Source organism: Rana temporaria, chromosome 5 (assembly GCF_905171775.1).
Source record: "Rana temporaria chromosome 5, aRanTem1.1, whole genome shotgun sequence".
Lineage (NCBI taxonomy): Eukaryota > Metazoa > Chordata > Amphibia > Anura > Ranidae > Rana > Rana temporaria.
In genome coordinates, this window is record NC_053493.1 from 106,142,744 (window position 1) to 106,159,538 (window position 16,795).

The window sequence follows — 16,795 nt, forward strand, 5'->3', positions numbered from 1 at the left end:
AAGTATGGCCGTCGTTCCCGCGTCGAAATTTAAAATTTTTTTGTTCTTGCGTAAGACGTCCGGGAATACGACAATACGCTACGCACGTCGCCGTTTAAAAAAATGACGTCACTTCGTGCAAAGCACGGCGGGAATTTCAAAACGGAGCATGCGCAGTAGGTCCGGCGCAGGAGCGCGCCTAATTTAAATGACACACGCCCCTTTGAATTACGTGGGCTTACGCCGAGGCCGCCGGCGTAAGTTTTCATGCAAGTGCTTGGTGAATCAGGCACTTGCGATGAAAACTTGCGGCGGTGTAACGTATCTACGATACGTTACGCCGCCGCAGTTCTATGTGAATCTGGGCCACAATGTTTGGTACCCAAACAGCACCACCAAGTTTTACACAGAACATTTCCCTATTTCACAACTCTCAATTTTTGAGTGGACATTGTGATAAGGAGTAAATAAGCTTATCCATTTCATGACTAAGCCTATTTCTGGCATTTGGTGTTTACAAGTTAAAATCCGTATTTTTTGCTAGAAAATTACTTAGAACCCCCAAACATTATGTATATTTTTTTAGCAGAGAATCTAGAAAATAAAATGGCGATTGTTGCAATATTTTATGTTACACAGTATGGGGCAGATCCACAAACAATTATATGGGCGCAGCGTATGTGAGATACGCTACGCCGCTGTAACTTACTTTTGGCAGCTTTGAATCCACAAAGAATTTGCGCCGTAAGTTACGGCGGTGTAGTGTATCGCTCGCGGCGTAACGGCGCCTAATTCAAATCGGCGAGTAGGGGGGGTGTTTCATTTAAATGAAGCGCGTCCTCGCGCCAAACGAACTGCGCATGCGCCGTCCCTAAATTTCCCGCCGTGCATTGCGCGAAATGACGTCGCTAGGACGTCATTGTTTTGACTTGGACGTAACTTACGTCCATCCTGTGATTCACAGACGACTTACGCAAACGAAAAAAAAAATTCAAATTAAACGCGGGAACGACGGCCATACTTAACATAGCAGATCTAACTATACGCCACGAAACAGCAGCTTTAACTATACGCTGGAAAAAGCGGACTAGAGACGACGTAAAAGAATGCGACGGCCGCTCGTACGTTCGTGGATCGTCGGAAATAGCTAATTTGCATACTCGACGCGGAAAACGACAGGAACGCCACCCAGCGGACGCCGAAGAATTGCATCTTAGATACGAAGACATACGCCTGTCGGATCTAACCCAGATGCCGTCGTATCTTGTTTTGAGGATTCAAAACAAAGATACGACGCAGGAAATTTGAAAGTACTCTCTCTGTGGATCTGCCCCTATTTGTGCAGTGGTCTTTTAAACGCAACTTTTTGGGGAAAAAGACACTTTCCTGAATTAAAAAAAAACAAAACAGTAAAGTTAGCCTAATTTTTTTTGTATAATGTGAAAGATGATGTTACGAGTAAATAGATACCAAACATGCCATGCTTTAAAATTGCGCACACTCGTGGAATGGTGACAAACTACGGTACCTAAAAATCTCCATAGGTTACAGGTTAGAGTTACAGAAGAAGTCTGGTGCTAGAATTATTGCTCTCGCTCTGACGATCACGGCGATCCCTCACATGTGTGATTTGAACACTGTTTACATACAGTATGCGGGCCTGACTTCCGTATGCGTTTTCTTTGCTGTGCGAGCTCGCGGGGATGGGCGGGGGGTGGGTTTAAAAAAAAATGTTTTTCTTATTTATTTATTTTATTTTAAAAAATGTACATTGTGTCCTGATGGGACAGGAGGCCCTGTAAGAGCGGTGGAAGGCGGCTGGAGGGGGATGTCCCCTCCCGCTCCTCCAGGATAACAACTGAGCAGCTTTTAGCCGCATCGGTTGTTATCCCTAAAAAGCCAACTGCCCGCTGTAAAAAATTATACTGGGATGATGCCTGCAGCTGTGGTATAACCCCCTAAAGCCGAGGCCGCATATATGCGTATGCTCGGCGGGAAGGGGTTATATCAGATGACTATACAATAAAGCATTGCCTCTGTCACCTATAGGAACAAGCATTTTTTGCCTAAGGGCTAATGTATACAGGCGTACACTCCGTACAGCATGCTGCATTCATATCCAAAATATATAATGATCTGAACGTAGCAGCGTTGTAGGCCCATTCACACAGCATGGACAAAGCTCCAGTTTAGTCTATAGTGCTTAGCTGCCTGAACTAAAACAAGAAATCTCTGCATTCAATGTTTGAAGAGGAAAGGATTGCCGGTACTCCCCACCAGCCCAGTTGAATAAACGATAAGGAGCGGCCTCAGCATACATGTCTCCACCAAACTACACACCCTGATGCATTTAACCCATCCACCTGGGCTTAGTCATAAGGACACAGGGATCATGTTCTGGGACACAGGGATATGCTTTCACTTCTACTTTGAGCGACGGCAAAAGCAATATAAGCGCACAAATGTTTAAATGCATATGTATAAGTGGACTGTATGCACTGTCGCTGCTACCTAGTGAATTCAGGGCCAATATGCTAAGATAAAGCATCAACAACGTGTAGGTAGTGTTTAAGGCACATGTGCAGAATGACCTTGGCCTTCAGTCATCCAGAATAAATGAAGTCCAAGGTCATGGGACTGTAGGCTGCACTTCTCCTCCCTAAAACAATAAAGCTCTAATCATTGTTAAAAAAAAAAAAACAGATATACAAAATATATGGTACTAAGCGGTCGTAGGCACCTTTATTGGTTTAATAAAATTGAAAAACAAATAACTTTATTGGATTAATTGAAACTTCAACACATATCGCTCAGTCATCGAACTCGAGCAAGATAAAATAAATGATTTATTCAACAACGTACCATGTTGATACAAGGGTGACAAAACCACATAAAGTGCCAGCGACAAGGGCGGGAGGGTAGCTTGCCGAGCTGATCCTGGTCAACTGCAAGGAGAGCCCATTTACAAAGTCCTTATATACTGCTGGGCACTAGGGATGAGCTTCGTGTTCGAGTCAAACATCGTATGTTTGGCCGTTCGTCGAATAACGAACGTGCGTGAAAAAATAATGTAAATCAAAACGTGACTCATAAAAATAACAGATGTGATAAAGTAAAGGAGCCAAAAAACTGTGGCAGAATTATACAGAAAGTCTATGTGTGGTGGTCCCAAAGCCAAGTACAAGTGTTGGAAGGAAAGAAAATCTTCAGTGCAAACACCTCTTGTGCTTCCTAGCAGCTCACCTCACAGCTGTAGCACGGACAGCTCAAACAATCCTTAAATAAGCACTCAGTGGAAATGGATTCATGACCTGGCTCGGTGGGGGGAGGGGAGCCGTGTATTCCCGGTACGTATCCTCCTCACAGCCGCATTTCCCTTGAGCCCCGGCCCCGTACAGCCCGCTGGGATTGTAGTTCTCTCCTGTGGAGGCGGCTGGTCGGAGGCGTGGGGGGGGGACTACGAATTCCGGCATGCAGTGCGGCCAGGCTGTAGGATCTCTCAGGGCCGGGGCCCCCCCGGAGCTCTGCAGTGTGCGGTGGCGGAGAAGTCCGGGCTGGTGTGTGTGTGAGGGGAGAGGAGGGGAGGACGGAGAATCCTGAAGAGGAGCTCCCTCAGTGCGGGGGTGTCATGTTCCCCCAGCTGCAGCATACTGCCAGGTTTTCTCCAGTGATGAGGAGGGAGGGGATGATGAGATCACTGACTCCACGTGGGTGCCTGATAGGAGAGAGAAGGAGGAGGAGGCACATCTCCAATGAGGCAGGATGCCCTCCAGGGGCCAGCTTAAGGGCAGCACACCGACTGCATCACAACGCAGAGCTATGCATGTGCATGGCGCTGCTGTCTCTCAGCATTATTCCAAAAGTTCTTTGGTGTGGGCCTTTTTTGAGACGAGTGCATGAGATCGCACTGCTGCTATTTGCAACATATGTCTCAAGCGTATCTCGCGTGGCCAAAACATCACCCGCTTGGGCACCACATGCTTGACCAGACATATGTCGACCTGCCATGCAGTTCGTTGGCAAGCGTACCTCAAAGACCCACAAAGAACAAAGAGGACCACTCCTTGCTCCTCATCAGCTGGGATCTCCAACCCCACTATACCCTCAGTCCTCTCTGAAGCCTGCACTGATAGGTCTGAATGTGTAGAATTAGGTGTGCCACAGCCAAGTACTTGCGGGCAGTCTACTATCGGTACACCAACGTCAGATTGTACCAGGCAAATTTCCCTGCCCCAGCTGCTGCAGCGCCAAAAGAAGTTCTCTCCCAGCCATCCACATGCCCAGCGGTTGAATGCTAGCTTAGCTAAATTGCTAGCACTTCAACTGCTGCCTTTCCAGTTGGTAGATTCTGCCCCCTTCCGTGAGTTTGTGGAATGTGCGGTACCTCAGTGGCAAGTTCCTAAACGCCACTTTTTCTCACGGAAGGCGATTCCGGCTCTCTACCGGCATGTGGAAGTGGTAAGGTGCATATTACTGCTGACTCATGGTCCAGCAGGCATAGATAAGGATATTACCTATCTTTCACGGCACATTGGGTGACTCTGCTGGCAGCTGGGAAGGATGCAGGACAAGGTACAGTAGTGTTGGAGGTTGTTCCGCCACCACGCCTCCAAAATGCTACTACTGGTTGTGACACACCTCTCTCCTCCACCCCCTCCTCTTCTTCCTCTGTGACCTCTTCCTGTGCTGATTTGTCCTCTGAACCAGCGGTGCTCCGTAGGCGTTCAAGGGGCTATGCAGGTACGCAGGCAAAGAGATGCCATGCGGTTGAGCTGGTGTGCTTGGGGGACAGGAGCCACACTGGGGCAGAGGTTCTGTCAGCTCTGCAGGGGCAGGCTCAGAGGTGGTTGACGCCATGCCAGCCTAAGCCAGGAATGGTGGTTTGCGACAATGACGCCAACCTCCTCTCCACCCTCCGACAGGGAAAACTGACCCATGTGCCCTGTTTTGATCATGTCCTTAACTTATTGGTGCAGCGGTTCTTGGGCAGGTACCCGGGCTTACAGGATGTCCTGAAGCAGGCCAGGAACCTCTGTGTGCATTTCCAATGGTCATATAATGCCAGTGTTCGGCTGGCAGACCTCCAAAATTAATACAACTTGCCCAAGAACCGCCTAATCTGTGACATGCCCACCAGGTGGAACTCTACGTTGGCCATGCTGCAGCAGCTGCACACACAGCAGAGGGCCATCAATGAGTATCTGTGCCAATATGGTACCAGGACAGGGTCAGGGGAGCTTGCTTTTTTTTCCCCACGCCAGTGGGCCATGATCAGGGATGCATGCACTGTCTTGTCACCATTTGAGGAGGCCACGGGGATGGTGAGCAGTGATAGTGCATGCATCAGTGACACTGTCCCTCCTATCCACTTGTTGGAGCACACGCTGCATGTAATAATGGACAGGGCCCTTGAGGCAGAACAGAGGTAGGAGGAGGAGGAGGAGGACTTCCTTACCTCTCAAGGTCCCCTTTATCCAGACAGTGTTCCTGCTTGCCCGCCTATCACACAGGAAGAGGACGAGGAGGATTGTGTCAGCATGGAGGTGGAGCCTAGCACTCAGCATCAGCAGCAGTCTTTAAGGGGTAAATTACAGTCCCAAGAAACCCATGGACGTGGCTGGGACGAGGTGGCTGAGGATCATGTCGTCCTCAGTGACCCAGAGGACTCTGCACCGAATGCCTCAGCAAACCTACGTTGTATGGCCTCCCTGATCCTGCAAAGCCTGCGGAAGGATCCTCGTATTCGTGGTATCAAGGAGAAGGATCATTACTGGCTGGCAACCCTCTTTGATCCACGTTACAAGGGTAAGGTTACGGACCTTATCTTGCTGGGGCAGAGGGAGCAGAAGATGAAACATCTTCGGGAGGCCTTGCAGAAAGGTCTGTGCAACGCATTCCCAGAGACTGGGAGGTTACAAAATCCTGGTCCTGGAAAACGTGTTGCTGAGGCTTCGGTCAGTCAAAGAAGGAGCGGTGGAGAAGGTGGCCGTCTGACCGATGCGTTCAGATAATTTTTTAGTCCGCAGCCCCAAGGTATGACCGGTTCCAGCAACCATCGCCAGTGTCTGTTTTACATGGTGCAGGAATACCTAGGGGCAAGATCAGACCTGGACACCTTTCCCATCGAAAATCCTCTGGCTTACTGGGTCTCCAGGATGGATCACTGGCCAGAGCTTGCACAGTATGCAATTGAGCTACTGGCTTGTCCTGCATCCAGCGTTCTTTTGGAAAGCACATTCAGTGCTGCTGGAGGATTTGTAACCGATCACAGGGCGCGCCTCTCCACTGACTCGGTCGATCGACTGACCTTCATAAAAATGAATCAGGTTTGGATCACCACCAGCTACCAAACACCTGATGCAACTGAATAATTTTTTTGGAAATGTCAGATCCCTTCAAGACTGCCTATGCTGATGCTGAGTGACTATCCTGTTATGCTGAGTGACTATCCTTTTCCTCCTCAATGATCATGCTGATAGCTTGTAAGAACATTTTTGGTTCTGGGCACTGCCACCAGTGGCTAAGGCCCAATTTTTCAGCCCCTGTTTAACAGGGGCGGGTAATTACAATTTTTGATGCAATACTTTGCAGCAGGGCTTATTCCTGCACTCCAACTAGAGTATCTGTGAGGGGTTGCAGTGTTGTGGCACCAACACCAGTGCCTAAGGCCCAATTTTTCTGCCCCTGTTCAACAGGAGCATGTAATTACAATTCTTGATCCAATATTTCACAGCAGGGCCGATTCCTGCGCCCACCAAGAGTAACTGTGAGGGCTTACAGAGTTGTGGCACCAGCGCCAGCACCAAAGGCGCTGGTGCCTAGCTCACGACAGTGTTGACTACCTCACATTTCTAAAAATGAATGAGGCATGGATCTCGGAGGAATTCAACACATGTGACCAGTAGACCATGTTTGAATCATGGCAAATTTTTGGGGCCTGTAATGGCCGACACTTACTTCTGTATCCGGTGAATGCCTATTGTACCACCAGCCATGTAATACAAAGTTGTTTGCTGTCAGGTGAACGCATGTGGGCTATTTTTTGGGGCCTGTAATGGCCGACACGTACTTCTGTATCCTGTAAATAGCTTAATGTACCTCCAGCCACAGATCACAAAGTTGTTTGCTGTCAGGTGAACGCCTGTTCTTCGCTTAATACTTCTGGTAGATCAGTGTCCATGTTGTGGGACTATTTGTGCACAGCTAGTAAGTATTTTGTGGCTGCAAATATGACCTGCAGGTTTTTAATGTTCGCCTGCCATTAAAGTCAATGGAGCCCGCCTCGAACTTGCGGTTCGCGAACATTTGCGAAAGTTCGCGGTTCGTGTTCACGAACCGTCCCGTCAGATGTTCGTCCATCACTACTGCAGAGGATGCTATCTTTTGGTTTGGCACCAAGAAATATAGGCCTTCCAGACCCTATAACAAATGGTCCTTGAAGACAGCTTCCTTGCATTAATCAGGGTAGTTACCACGGAACCTGAAAGCCCCCAATTATTTAGAACGTGGGCTTCAATAGCCAAACCGATAAATTTAGCAATTGTAAGGCATGATGGAACACCGGCCCTTGAAATAGAAGGTCAGGACAATATGAATGAACTCTCTACTATCACCCTTACGATCTCTGCATACCAGGATCTTCTGGCCCATGCCGGGGCTACTAAAATTACCGGCCTCCATTCCTCTTTGATTCTGCGAAGGAGCCGCCGTAGCAGCTGAAGTGGGGGGGGGGGGGGGGAACACATAAATCTGTGAAAACTGATCCCATGGGTCACTAACACATCTGTCCCGTATGCGAGTGGATCCCTTGTCCTTGACACAAAGTTGTCCATCTTTCTGTCACGATAAGGCTACGGGCTTGAAGGCCAATTGCAATAGCAGTGGCAGGACAGGCATACAGGCAGTCACTTCTGGCAGATGACACAGGCTCCCCTGAGGTGCGGAGTCTAAGTACTAGCTGGTTTTCCCCAGAGCTCCTGATGGTGGAGATGGATTTAGCTGAAAGCTAGTACCAGGTCGCGGTCCTCATGTTTTCCCCACCAGGGTGTGAGCAAGCCGGGGTCTAATAGCGGATAAACAGACAAGGATGAAACAGCAGCAGTAAACAAGCCAAGGGATCAATCACGGCTGCAGGTTGGGATCAAGCAGTAGAGAAGTCAAAGAACAGGCCGAAGATCAAACACAGGTGGTTGTAGATTGGGATCAGGCAGTAGAGTAGTCCAGGAACAGGCCGAGGGTCAAACACAGGTGGCTGCAGGTACAAATGGCAGCAGGAAAGACAACAGCAAGGCACTGGCAGGGAAGCCACAATAACCTGGCAAAGAGGAAGTGCTGAGACAAGACTTTTATAGGAAGTTCATGGGAGGAGCAAGGGGTTCAAGGCAATCAAGACACCAAGCAGAGTAGTCTAATGGATCAGATAGGTTTATTCAGCAGATCAGACAGGGAGCTGTCCAGCACCCCAGATAGCTCAATAGGAAGAGTCAAGGCCAAACACAGAAGAGGTCCCAGGTTCAAGCCCAGGTCCTGACACTTTCTGTTGAACCTGGACGCCAATAGATAATCTGTAAAAACATGTATCTTCAGCAACTGTGTGCTCCTAGCAATTGTGCGTTTTAGCTAGTTTGTAAGCAAGCACCCGTTCAACTGCAGTTGGTCGCATACTTAGACCTGACGGAATACCAAGCACATATGCACTATACTGGAAATACAACTCCTTAAAATGCACCCATGCTCATGTTTTTTCAAATGTACTTTAAAACATGCATTTAAAGTGGAGTTCCACCCAAAAATAGAAACTTTCATTTTTTAGAATTTCCCCCCCTCCTCCAGTGTCACATTTGGCACCATTCAGGAGGGAGGAGGGAGCAGATACCTGTGTAATGCAGGTATTTGCTCCCACTTCCTGGCATAGATCACCACGGTGACCTACGCCACTTCCGGCGCCTACTCTGTCCTCCCCCGCTGTCTTCTGGGAGACACACATATCCCAGAAGACAGCAGGGACCATGCATGCGCAGTATGGAACCAGGAAGTGAAGCCGCAAGGCTTCACTTCCTGATTCCCTCACCGAGGATGGCGGCGGGAGCAGCTGAGAGCCGACGGACAGATCGGCTTTGGGTGCCGACATCGTGGGCATCCTGGACAGGTAAGTGTCCATATATTAAAAGTCAGCAGCTGCAGTATGCTAGCTTTTAATAAAAAAAAAATTGGCGGACCTCCGCTTTAAGCAATACATTTGCAAGCACGTATACTACGCTGCTCCTGCCTACAAGCAGTTATTAACACCTTTAAAGTGAACTGTATATCATCCAGGGGTGTATCTACTTACAGTTGTACAGGCCCCTCAGATAGGTAGTAAATACGCAGCATGTAATCATGACTTGTCTGCACCCAGTTCTCCCATAGCAAGTACTCACGGGCCACCGCAATGTCTCCAAAGGCCTAACCTGCTACCACATGGCATGGCTGCCCTTCCACTTCCTGCCTATATAAAAATAGGCTAAACTTGAGCAAACCTGCGCCCTCTAGCGGCTGGGGGAGAAACAGCAGCCCGCATGAGTAAAAAGCACATAGCATGATTGAACAGCACACTGCTCCCAGTGGCCACCGGGAAACAGACAGTCAGATCTCTCTTTCTTTTTTAAAAGAGAATCTGCAAACAAATGCAGACATACCATTCCCATCGTAGGACTCTGTACATAACAGGAGTCCAATCTTCACCCATCACGGCAAGCTTTGTCATGACGGACCTTCAAGGACTGGGTCCCCTTTGTATATGGGGTCCTCTCCCTTGGACCTGTACAGTACCCTGCCAGAGCAACCTTTGGTATAGTATATGTGCCCAAGGTGCTGGATCCCAGGGTCCAGCCCTCAAAAGAGGAGCATTACAGGCAGGCAACCTCGTTCTTGGGTACCATTCACTTTGGCCCTTTTTGGCACTTAGAACGGATCCGACAGCATAGCTTCTTGATCCTGTCAAGAATATTCTTTGTGGAGCTTACTCTTAGCACATCATTAACTGTTACCGACACCTTAGACACTGGCGAAAAAATTGAGGTACTCCTTGTATGGGAGGGGTTATATAGGGGGGACTTCCTGTCTTTTGAGGGTACCGGTGTCCATTTACCTATAGGTGGCGTATAACCCACATAGTAATTACTGCTCTGTGTCCCGTGAGTGATTTACGATATAGAAGCAAAAGTTCCCCCTTATATCAGTAACCCCACCCTTTACCTGTGTATTCACTCTGCCAAAGGTAGTTTCTGGTGACCAGAGTCCCACCCGACATCAGAGTTCCTGGCGTTGCCCTTTCTGGTGACCAGAGACCCCTCTTATATCATAGTTCCCCCTTAGATCATGATCTGCAGCGTTCTTCTTTATGTAAGAGTTCCCTTGCACTGTAAGGGGGAATCCTGCAGACACTGATGTATGGGCACTGGTGTGCGCAGCCCATAACATTAGGGGGTGCCTGCCAGTTGAGAAGCAGAGGGGGGTGGCGCCAGTCTCCTGCGAGTTGCGAAGAGCGCGGGGTCGGCCACCAGTGCCCGCGACTTGAAAAGCGGGGGGGGGGGGTTGCCACCAGTCTCCCACGAGGTTGAGAACGAACCGGGGGGGTGGTTGCCGCCGGACTCTCGCATGCTTGAAAAGCGTGGTGGGGGGGCGGGACTGATCTTCATGTAAATAGAGAGATATGTTTTTTACATTTTATTTAACTTAAAGCAGAGGTTCACCCTAAAAACAAGTGTATACCATTACATCCAGCATACTTCTGACATGCACAGTATGCTTTTTTTTTTTTTGCTGTACATACCGTCTTATTATTCTTTTCCACCCGGCTTCCGGGTTCTCACTCCCGCGGGGAGTAGGCGTTCCTATGAAGAGGCGTAGTGTCATCTGGGACTTAGCCCAGATGATTGACGTGCGGATAAGGCACATCACACGTTCCGAAAATAGCCGAACTGGGAGTTGGCTCTATACGGCGCCTGCGCACAGTCTAGGAGCCGTGTAGAGCTGACTGCGCAGGCGCCGTATAGAGCCGACTCGCGGTTCGGCTACTTTCGGAAAGTTGTGACGTGCCTTATCCGTCGGTGGGAGTTTTTCTCAGGCACGTCAATCATATGGGCGAAGTCCCAGATGACATTGCGGCACTGCACAGGAACGCCCAGTCCCGCGGGAGCAAGTACCCGGAAGCCAGGAGGAAAATACAGATAATACCGTATGTACACCCCCCAAAAAAAACACTGGCATACTGTACATGTTTGGGGTATGCTGAATGTAATGTTAGATACTTGTTTTTTGGGTGAACCTCCGCTTTAAACACATTGCTAATGTTTAAAATAGCTACATTTAACTATTAATATTTGCACTGAAAACTGACATTTAATGCACCTTTTGAAAGTGTCAGTAAAAAATGTGGTCCTGTCAGTAAATTTCATGATCTCTGCTAGTAAAACATTGGTGCTGTTTGTAAATTTTTGTAAATTTTGGTGTCCTGTCAGTAAATTTTACTTTGGGTGGTTGGCAACACTGATACAGAGATATGTGAGGTAATGATATGTATACAGATACAGAAATATGTGAGGTAATGCCATATATACGTACTGTATACAGAGATTTGTGCGGTAATGACACATATACATATATTGCATACAGATATGTGATATAATGTATATATATATATATATATATATATATATATATATATATATGCCACTGCCTCACATATCTCTATATACAGTATATATGTCATTACCTCACATATCCCTGTATACAGTATATATATCTCACATATCTCTGTATACAGAACAGAATATATGTCATTACCTTACATATCACTGTATACAGTATGTATATATGCCACTGCCTAACATATCTGAGGTAATGACATGTATACATACTGTATACAGGGATATGTGAGGCAATGACATATATATATATATATATATATATATATATATATATATATACACTGTATACAGAGATATGTGAGGTAATGACATGTATACATATTGTATACAGAGATATGTGAGTTATATATACTGTACTGTATACAGGGATATGTGAGTTAATGACATATATACCATATACAGGGATATGTGCCGTAATGACATATACATATATATATATATATACATGGCACTCAGAATATATATATATATATATATATATATATATATATATATATATATATATATATATATATATATACTGTATACAGAGATATGTGAGTGAATATACAGAGATGTAAGGTAAATTCTGAGTGCCATGTAATGTTGTGGACATTCCTAGCCATGTATGAGGAGTATTGTGGAGGAATGATGTATGTGATGATTGTAGGTGTGATGAGCACGGTGTATATAGAAGTGTACACAGTCCCTCTCTCTTCCTCTGACGTGAGGACGGTGAACAGATGAGGGAAGACATGATGATGAGGAGGAGGGATGGAGTGGACAGTAGAAGGGAAGGACTGGGAAGAAGAAGAAGAAGGAGGAGGAGGAGGCGGTGATGAGCGGCGGCGGCCTCCCTGCTGGGGGAGCGGCTGTACATCTCGTCACCTCGCCCAGGGATCTGTACACCGGAGGGGGGAGGGGGGCATTCTCCTCCCCTGGCAGGCTCCAGTGCCATGTCGGAGGCAGAGGGAGTCTCCGCGGTGGTAGCTCAGGGCTCTCCGGCCGGTGGAGGAGGAAGGGGAGCGGAGAGCCCGGCCGGGGGAGGTGCAGCGCCGATTAGAATCGCTGCCAAGAAGGGGCAACTCCGCTCCGCTCCCCGGGCCAAGAAACTGGAGAAACTCGGAGTGTACTCCGCCTGTAAGGTAATCACACCGGGCACGGCGGTCTGTGTGTGTGTGTGAGAGAGAGAGAGACAACTTCACCTCCACACTGTGCAACACAACACAACACTGTTCAACACTGACACTACAACGCCACACTGTGCAACACTGACACTACAACACAACACAACACTGTCCAACACTGACACTACAACGCCACACTGTGCAACACTGACACTACAACACAACAAAACACTGTGCAACACTGACACTACAACATAACACTGTACAACAATGACACTACAACACCACACTGTGCAACAATGACACTACAACACAACACTGTGAAACACTGACACTACAACACTGTGCAACACTGACACTACAACAACATACTGTACAACACCGACACTACAACACCACACTGTGCAACACTGACACTACAACACCACATTGTGCAACACTGACACTACAACACAACAATGTGCAACACTGACACTACAACACCACACTGTGCAACACTGACACTACAACACCACATTGTGCAACACTGACACTACAACACAACAATGTGCAACACTGACACTACAACCCCACACTGCCCTGTCACACTGACACCACAACATACAAGACTGCTGACACAGCATGTCCCAGTGTAAAACAACACACACCCAGCACTGCAATAATGCTAACATCACATGGTATAGCATTGACAACAAAAACACACAGCACTACAAGACTGCTGACACAACATTTTGTAATGCAACACTGACACAACAACACACAGCACGACAAGAGACTGCTAACACCACATAGTATAGCACTACAAGAGACTGTTGACATAACATGTTATAACATTGACAACAACAACAACACACCCAGCAATACAAGACTGCTGACACAACACATTGTACTGTCATACTGAAACAACAATATACAAGACTACTGACATAACACATTATAGTGTAACACCGACACCCAGCAATACAAGATACTGCTGACATAACATGTTATAACATTGACAACAACAACACACCCAGCACTACAAGCTTGGTAATATAACATTTCGGGGTGTAACACAACACACCCAGCACTACAATTCTGCTGACACAGCATGGCATAGTGTAAATAAAGCCTGGTACACACTATAAGTTTTGTTTTTTCCTTTATCCCAGCGGGCTGAATTAAATAAACTGACAGATCACTGCACTAACACAAGCAATGTTAGTACAGGGATCTTCCCCGCCACCGCCAGAACACACCGATTAGCGCTCGCAGCCATTGGCCAGCACTAGACTAATAGTTTGATTTTCATATGGATAGTGTCCTCACTGTCATAGTTGATTTTCATTTCAATATCAAAAATGAACAAGTTGAATTTTTTTTTTTTTAAACAAACAATTTTCTAATTATCTGTGGTTTGGTCATTCAAAAAAACAAAATAAAAAATGAACTGACATGTGCATGAGCAATAGAGGTAGTAGTAGAAAATCAATGGAAATAAAACAACGTTTAATGTTAAAGACAGTCGAAAAATTGTTGAAAGTCGCTGGAAAGTTTCCAATATAATGATTGGGCCATCAAAAGAACGTTTCAATTTTTTTTATTTGTTTTTTATTTTAATTTTTTTGTTTTACTCATCTATGGCCAGCTTTACGCTGCCACAATACACCCAGCACTACAAGACTGCTGACATATGTCATAGTGTAAAGCCTCGGACACCTGATGAGAATATTGGCCCCCCCCTCCCGCCGCTCTCCCACGCCCTCCGCCGCTTACCGGAGCCGGCGGTAGCGGCGTAGGCGATCGGGTTCTTTCAGCTGCTGTGTGGGGATGCGAGTGAGGGCAAGATGGCCCCCACCTGTCCCCATAGCATTGTTGGGCGGAAGTGACGTAAAAAAAGTCAGTCCTGCCCATGCGGGAATTTTTTTTGTTGTCATTTTTTCAAATGATAACATTTCCATTTTTTTTTTTGCATTTAAGTCTAAATATGAGATCTGAGGTCTTTTTTACCCCAGATCTCATATTTAAGAGGACCTGTCATGCTTTTTTCTATTACAAGGGATGTTTACATTTTTTTTTATTTCAGTGTAAAAAATTATAAAATAAATTAAAATAAATAAGAAAACAAAAAAAAATATTTTTTAAAGCGCCCCGTCTCGACGAGCTCTCGCGCAGAAGCGAACGCATACGCGAGTAGCGCCCGCATATGAAAACGGTGTTCAAACCACACAAGTGAGGTACCGCCGCGATCGTTAGAGCGAGAGCAATAATTCTAGCCCCATACCTCCTCTGTAACTCAAAAAACGAAACCTCTAGAATTTTTTAAACGTCGCCTATGGAGATTTTTAAGGGTAAAAGTTTGACGCCATTCCACGAGCGGGCGCAATTTTTAAGCGTGACATGTTGGGTATCATTTTACTCGGCGTAACATTATCTTTCACAATATATAAAAAAATTGGGCCAAATTTATTGTTGTCTTATTTTTTAATTCAAAGAAGTGAATTTTTTCCAAAAAAAGTGCGCTTGTAAGACCGCTGCGCAAATACGGTGTGACAAAAAGTATTGCAATGACCGCCATTTTATTCTCTAGGGTGTTAGAAAAAAAATATATAATGTTTGGGGGTTTTAAGTAATTTTCTAGCAAAAAAAACTGTTTTAGTCTTGTAAACGCTGAATCTGAAAAACACCTTCTGTCCTTAAGTGGTTAAAAATGGTTAAAAGGACTGCACTAAGGTAAAGGAAGCCATTTAGGGAAAAAGAATTGTACCTTTACAACCCCAAAAAAGGGGAAGCTCCACTTGTCTGCCTCCTCCCCGATGCCACATTTGGCACCTTTCGGGGGGAAGCGGGTACCTGGTTTTTGACAGTACCCGCTCCCACTTCCAGCTGAGTTCAAAGTTCAGCCCCCCTCCTCCTTCCCCCGCAGACGGCCCATTCACAGAGCGCAGTGTGATTCGCGCATGTGCAGTAGGGAACCAACTCTGAAGCCTCAAGGCTTCACAGACGGTTTCCCTTAGCGGAGATGGCCGCGGCTGCACCCGATAGCCGATTGAGAAATCGGCTTGGGTGAAGATTCCTGCTGGATTCCTGGACAGGTAAGGCCCCTTTCACACTGCCACAGCTTAAAAGTGGCACGAATTTACCGCGATTTTGACGCAGTTTCAGGGAATGCCTGTGTAAACTTGCATGGAAGTCACACCAAAGTAGCACAGGGACTACTTTGAAGTCGTCACGACTTGAAGTCGCTCATATATGAATGGTTATCATTGGAAATTAACGGGGGGCGACTTGTCATGTGACTTTGCAGTCCCAAGTCGCAGCACAAGTCGCACAAGTCTGAAAGGGGCCAAAGTGTCCTAATATTAAAAGTCAGCAGCTACAGGATTTGTAGCTGCTGACTTTAAAAAATAATTCTGCAGGAGCCTGGAGCTCTTCTTAAAGGGGTTGTAAAGGAATTTTTTTTTTTTCATAATAAGCATCCTTTACCTGCAGACATCCCTCTTTTCACTTCCTCATTGTTCGTTTTTGCTCAGAAGTTGCTCTATTTCTTCTCTGTTCTGTTCACTTCCTGCTTGTCTGATTTTACTGACCACCGTGACGGGAGGCTTTACTGCGGTGGTCAGTGACGTGCTCACCCCCTCCTGGGAACTACATCTGTGTGGCAGGACGCTCTCTACGTGTTAGAGACTTCAAGGAGGTGTGAATTACTGGGTGTGCCGCAATGCATACTGGGAAATGTAGTTCTTACATGAACAGGTTCCGCAAACCAGGAAGTGAATGAGAGAACAGAAACTAGAACGCCGGAGGTGATATAGATGAAGGAATTTAATAGGTATTTACTTGTTTTTTAACAGAATCATTACACTATTTTATTTTAGGCAAAAAATTGTTTTCCTTTAGTGACCCTTTAAGTTCCAATTTTTTTTGGAAGCGATGTAATGGGTTGTATTGTATTGTAATGCATTCTTTCATTTCCGAGCATGCGTGGTCTTGGTCACTTGAATTTGTTGGATGCATACTGTACTGATTAAACGAAAATCG

The 16,795-nt window shown here is 46.5% G+C and overlaps 2 protein-coding genes across 5 annotated transcripts in view; one reads left to right on the plus strand and one right to left on the minus strand.

The window, feature by feature from the left end:
- PP2D1 (protein phosphatase 2C like domain containing 1) overlaps window positions 1-9,388 on the minus strand; it is a 30,149-nt gene extending 20,761 nt beyond the window's left edge. The window contains exon 1 of the mRNA XM_040352978.1: window positions 9,311-9,388. Coding sequence (XP_040208912.1) covers window positions 9,311-9,351 — 41 coding nt within the window. The 5' untranslated portion in view covers window positions 9,352-9,388. The remainder of the gene's footprint in view (window positions 1-9,310) is intronic.
- A 3,133-nt stretch (window positions 9,389-12,521) lies between these two features.
- The window catches only part of KAT2B (lysine acetyltransferase 2B), a 105,614-nt gene continuing 101,340 nt past the window's right edge, over window positions 12,522-16,795 (plus strand). For 3 of the 4 annotated variants that reach the window (XM_040352979.1, XM_040352981.1, XM_040352982.1), the window contains exon 1: window positions 12,523-12,793. In XM_040352979.1, the coding sequence (XP_040208913.1) occupies window positions 12,605-12,793 (189 nt within the window). In that variant the 5' untranslated portion in view covers window positions 12,523-12,604. Of the gene's footprint in view, window positions 12,794-16,795 lie in introns of all 4 variants that reach the window. The other variant, XM_040352980.1, reaches the window with a different exon arrangement.